This window comes from Passer montanus, unplaced genomic scaffold (genome assembly GCF_014805655.1).
Source record: "Passer montanus isolate IOZ18808 unplaced genomic scaffold, ASM1480565v1 scaffold18, whole genome shotgun sequence".
Lineage (NCBI taxonomy): Eukaryota > Metazoa > Chordata > Aves > Passeriformes > Passeridae > Passer > Passer montanus.
Genome location: NW_024365381.1, coordinates 4,472,052 through 4,477,075, shown reverse-complemented (window position 1 = coordinate 4,477,075; position 5,024 = coordinate 4,472,052). Strand labels below are relative to the sequence as shown.

General features: G+C 49.1%; 1 protein-coding gene across 1 annotated transcript; it reads left to right on the top strand.

The window, feature by feature from the left end:
* The first annotated feature begins 2,163 nt into the window (after positions 1–2,163).
* Positions 2,164–4,459, top strand: LOC120500495 (outer dense fiber protein 3-like). The gene is made up of 6 exons (XM_039705487.1): positions 2,164–2,585; positions 2,711–2,911; positions 3,132–3,233; positions 3,586–3,707; positions 4,129–4,266; positions 4,364–4,459. The coding sequence occupies exons 1-6, from the start codon at positions 2,480–2,482 to the stop codon at positions 4,457–4,459; spliced, it is 765 nt and encodes a 254-aa protein (XP_039561421.1). The 5' UTR covers positions 2,164–2,479.
* The last annotated feature ends 565 nt before the right edge of the window (positions 4,460–5,024 follow it).

The window sequence follows — 5,024 nt, the reverse complement described above, 5'->3', positions numbered from 1 at the left end:
CCTCTTCATTTTTTGAATGCTCTCCATAAGGGATGGTTCATGGGGTTGCTATCACTATGCTCCAGGGTAAATGCCTCCGTCTGTGGGATGCTTCTGGGGGACTGTTATTACTGGGCTCCAGCTTTAACACCTCCAACCCACTGCAAAGCTTTTATCTGTAGCTGTTATCAGGCTTCACAGTTAAAATACCATCATCCAAGAAGGCTGTTTACCAGAATGGCTTTTTTTTTAAGTCTCCAGAGGTAAAACTATGACCCAAGCCTGGAGGAGCTGCCATCAGTAGGCTCCAAAGCATCATCTAAACACAACTTATTTGATAGCTTTGCACTGATACAGGACACAGAAGAAAGGAGGAGAAAAAAAACAACAGATGCAGAAGACTCAGGTGAATGCCACCAAGAACAGAAGAACTGGAACTCATCAACTAATGCTGGCATTTCTAAATAATCCAACAAGAAATGTGATTAGCCAGCTGCACTGGTAATGTTTTAACTCCTGCCAATCTTCTCAATATCTGCTTCACCTATGGTAAGACAACAAGCTCATATACCATTTTGTTAGTGTATCAAAGACTGCAAGTGTTATGAAAACTGCTGGTTACACTGCATGAGTGCTTGACCAGTGGGAGAAAATTCCATCTGTGTGTGCCTTTGAAGTTTAAGTGCCCTTCACTACACAAATCAGCTTGTGTTAAAGGACTCTTATGTCTTCTAGTTTGCCACTCCACGGTTTTACCTCACTCACAGCATCTCCATTCAAATCACAATTCATATGCTTCAGAGTGTATTTCCTAACTGATGCTATATTAACCACAGCCCATGTAGCACAAAATGGAAGGAAAGCCATATGAGTGTCAAACCATAAAAATCTGGAGACTGAAAAGCTTTAAGGGTCACTAAACAAAATATGGGTAATGAATGGTATTACTGACAAAGAGTCATGAAATCTGGGGAAGGAAAAACCTAGCGGGAGAACTCATAGTTCAGGCATAGAGATCCACACACTACTGGCAAAATCAGAATAAGGAAACTTAACTCTGTCCAACCCTCCCAGGGAAACCTTGAAAGTGTTCATATGTTCCTGAAGCATCAACATTGAAAATCCTGTTGACCATGAACTCCCAAAATAACCTGCAGAAGTGGGCATTAAAGGGAAAAAACTGCTTGAAGACATCAGTAGCATCTGAGGAGTGATGCAGAAACTGGGGGCCTTCAAATGGAGAGGCCAGAACAATTGATACTATTGATAGCTTTGCTCTCTCCCTCCCCTCTAATAGTAAGCTCAGAGCACAGAGACCTTGGAAAAGCATTACAAGATACAAAGCACAAGCTGGGCATTGGACACTATCAACTTCCTAGCTCATTTCAGGGGATCTCCCATTGTAAATGACTGCAGGTGGAGTAAGTGGCAGTTACAGCTAACTCACAACTTTTATTCAACCCCAAAGAAGGGCATTTTTACATTGTTGCTAAATAATATTAGAATTCAGTTGTTGAGCTTGGAGAGAAGCTAAGCCACGTCAGATGCTTACTCACTCCTTTCCCCCCAGAGAGTTAATGGAAGGGCCAAAGCAAGACAAGAACTAACTTTGAGACAAAGCCTCTTTAATTCTAGTTTTTGGGGAGGTTGTTTTTTCACCTCTAAGTGGTGATGTCAACAGGATTCTACCCTAGTTACTAGGGCAAGGGGTGAGAATTAGAGTGGGCAGCTCTCAAAGACATTTTGAGGCAAAAGCCTCTGTCAGCTCTCTCAACTCTGCAGCAAGCAGTTCAGTCAGACACAACCCATTAGACAAATGCTCTGTGCTAAACAGCACTGGACTAGAAAGGGCTGTGCTGGGTCTCTGGGCACATGGGAACAAAAGCAGGTCTATGTGAGGACAAACTGGGACTGCCCCACACTGAACTGAGCCAGTTCCATGGCAGCCCCATGCCCAGCCCCAGAGGAGCCCTGCAGGCCACACGGCAGTGCTGCAGCATGAACAGCTTAAGGGTCTCAAAATCACAGCAGGGTTTGCTCGTCACTGGGTGAGAATGGCCCTTTGGGATGTCACCTGGTGATGGATGTCAATGATGAGGGATCCACCTAGCAATGGATTATGATGTCAGCGAGGGGCTGGTGTCCCTCCCTGCACCTCACCCTGTCAGCGCCACACTCCAGCTGAGTAAATTCATTTGTAGACGCGCAGGAGGCTACCTTCAAGCCAAGCCAGAGCTGCGCTTCTACGCCAACAATTACTGCCTGAGGGCACAGCAGGAGTTTCTGCTGCATCTTTGCTTCTAACTTGCTGTTTTCCCTCCATTCTGCCTTCTCCTCCATCTGCTACTTCTTGTTGCTCTTCACTTTTCTTCACTTTCTCTCGTGATGCCAGTTTGCTTTCTTCCTGCTCTGGGCTACAGGAAAGCTCTGTACCAGCGCTGTGTCAGAGAAGCCCTTTGGTAGCTCTCCTGTTTTTCCTGTAGTTTCTTTGGCCACCAGCATGGAGGGACCCTGGGTAGGCACCTGGAGACCTCATCCCCGACGGGGCCCAATACTTGCAGAATTCAGCACCCCAGGTCCCAAGTACGGGCTCCCTGGGTCAACAGGTAAACCAACTATCACAGGGAGGTAGTGGCAGCGGGAGGCGCAGCACAGCGTTTGCTTCTGCTTAGAAACCTCCTTTTAGTAGACAATTGCAGGCACAGGTCCTTTCACAAGCTTTTCTTCCCAGGTTATATAGCTCATGATCCCACCAAAGACAGAGCCCCTGCATACTCATTTCGAGGGACCAAAGCTCCCTCCGAAGCAACCTGCTCACCAGGTCCTCGATACTTCATCGAATCATCCATTACCAAGACTGGGAAGCAGATGGCTCCATCGGCACTTGTGACAGCACGTCCGAAGACCAAGATTTTGGTCACCCCTGGACCCAGTGAGTAGCATTTCTGCATCCCTTCTTTCAGGCCAGACAAGCATGCCTTACTGTTGCCCTGTGCCACTGGGGCACAAAGCCCCCTCTGCCCATGCCCTGAATAAGCTTCAGAGGGCTCCAGACAGAAAGCAAGACTGAGCACCTCCTCCTGCCTTCTCCTCTTTGGCTTGCAGTTAGGTTCCCAGCTTCACTTCTTTTCTTGTCTCCTTCTCTGTCCCAGGTGACTACATCACAGATCCTGCCAACAAACACATCTACTATACTGCACCCGCGAGTCTCATGATGTTCCGGCCCAAGGACTTTAAAAGGTTCCGAACACCAGGTATGGAACTTGGGGAAACAAACACTCTTACAGCCTGTGTGTCCTCCAGGGAGCATCTGCAGCTTCTTCAACAGGCCTAGCAAAAAGCCTAGGCAGCAAGACACAGTGTGTGCTCAACAAGCTTTTTCCTGTTCCACAGCATCAACTTCTCCCATCTCACAGAAGAACTGGCAGCTCTGGCTTCAAACAGCCAAGGCACACTCCATGCAACAAAAGCCAGAGGCATTGGGATGAGGGGCAGGACACCCTTCTTGCTCCTCACAACCAGCTTGGAAGGCTGACTCTCTTCCACCCAGGCATTGCACCCTTTCCCACAGGACTGACCTATCCCATCTACCTATTCCATTTCCAGGTCCTGGCACCTACACCCTGCCAAGGATTCTGGGACCCCACACAGCGTACACTCATGCCGAACCGTGCTACTCCATGAAGGGGAAGAGTAATTACCAGAGCTGTTTTCAAGACGTGGCAAAGGTGAGCTGTGCTTGTCTGTTCTCTCACAGCAGCAGCAGAAGCTCAGCTGCACTGCTCAGGACAGAAGGGCCCCAATGCCTGCTTTATCCCCACATAAGACACATTACCCTGCACCTGCAACAAAGCACAAGAAGCTACAGGGCCTCTGGCTCTGCCATTACCAGTAACACCGACACCTGCCGCCTCTCATTTTCCCACACCAGCAGCTTTGGCACGGTACAGCTCACTGGCACTAATGGCAACAATCTCCCTCGTCCTCTGGGAAATCTACCTCTCTTCCCAAGGAGCCCTCATTCCCAAGGCTCCAGACCTCCCCCACTGCTCCTCTGGCCAGCCACCTCAAGCAGCACACTACTCATGGACACCCACGAAGAATTCACACTGTCTCTTGTACCCACCAACCTCATTGCTTCTCTTGCAGACACCAGGTCCTGCAGCATTTGATAGGGTGGATCTGGACGTCTACAAAACCAGGGCTCCCAAGTACTCAATGGGACTAAAAACCAAATTTGCTGGGAAGGATCGTTTTCCAGGTCCAGCGGACTACAACACAGGAAAGGTAAGGCAGCCTGCCTACCAATATATTATGCTGCACAACCTGCACTTGAGGACAACTCTGGAGAATGAGGCACCATATTCACCTCTTCCTCTTCCAGGTTTCACTGACCAAGGCCCGGGATCCTGCTTACACTTTTGGACTCCGACATTCTCTCTACAAAGCTGCCTTAATACCTGCAACACATTTTGATTAAAGACAGATACGGACAGATAAAGACAGAAGAGATCTTTCTCTGTTCTTCCTTTGCAGCTGGGCATGTGGGTGTGGGCCATTGGCTTCACTGTCTCATCTCTATGCTTCAGTCAAAACATGGCAGGATGGGGGGGAGGGGAGAGACAGCATGAGCCAGGCTGACATTTCCAACAGCACCATTTCACCTAGCCAGAGCAAAACACTGTGAAAGCTTTCCAGCCCTGCCTTGCACACTCTCACCCCATGGCCCATGCTGGCCTCATGGACAAAGCCCATCTCAGTGTCCCCCTTTTCAGTGCACATAGGTGGCATCTGCCCAAGCTGTGCCCAGAAACACATCTGCCCTGCATCCTCTCTTGCCACAGGCAGGGGCTCATTTCCACAGACACAAGTCCCCAGACCACTGAGAGCTAAGGAGAAAGAACCATTATTCCCAGTCTGAAAATGGAATCATCATAGGATCCTGCAACAGCCCAGGTGGGAAGGGACCTTGGAAGGTGACCTCATCCAGCCCTCGTGTGGGACAGGCGGCCTGGAAGAGACTAGCCAGCACCTAGCCAACCACA

Coding starts and splice junctions, on each gene's coding strand:
- LOC120500495 (XM_039705487.1), top strand. CDS start 2,480: ATGGAGGGACCCTGGGTAGGCACCTGGAGACCTCATCCCCGACGGGGC. Junction 3,234..3,585: donor TAAAAGGTTCCGAACACCAG/GTATGGAACTTG, acceptor TTCCATTTCCAG/GTCCTGGCACCTACACCCTG. Junction 3,708..4,128: donor GTTTTCAAGACGTGGCAAAG/GTGAGCTGTGCT, acceptor CTTCTCTTGCAG/ACACCAGGTCCTGCAGCATT.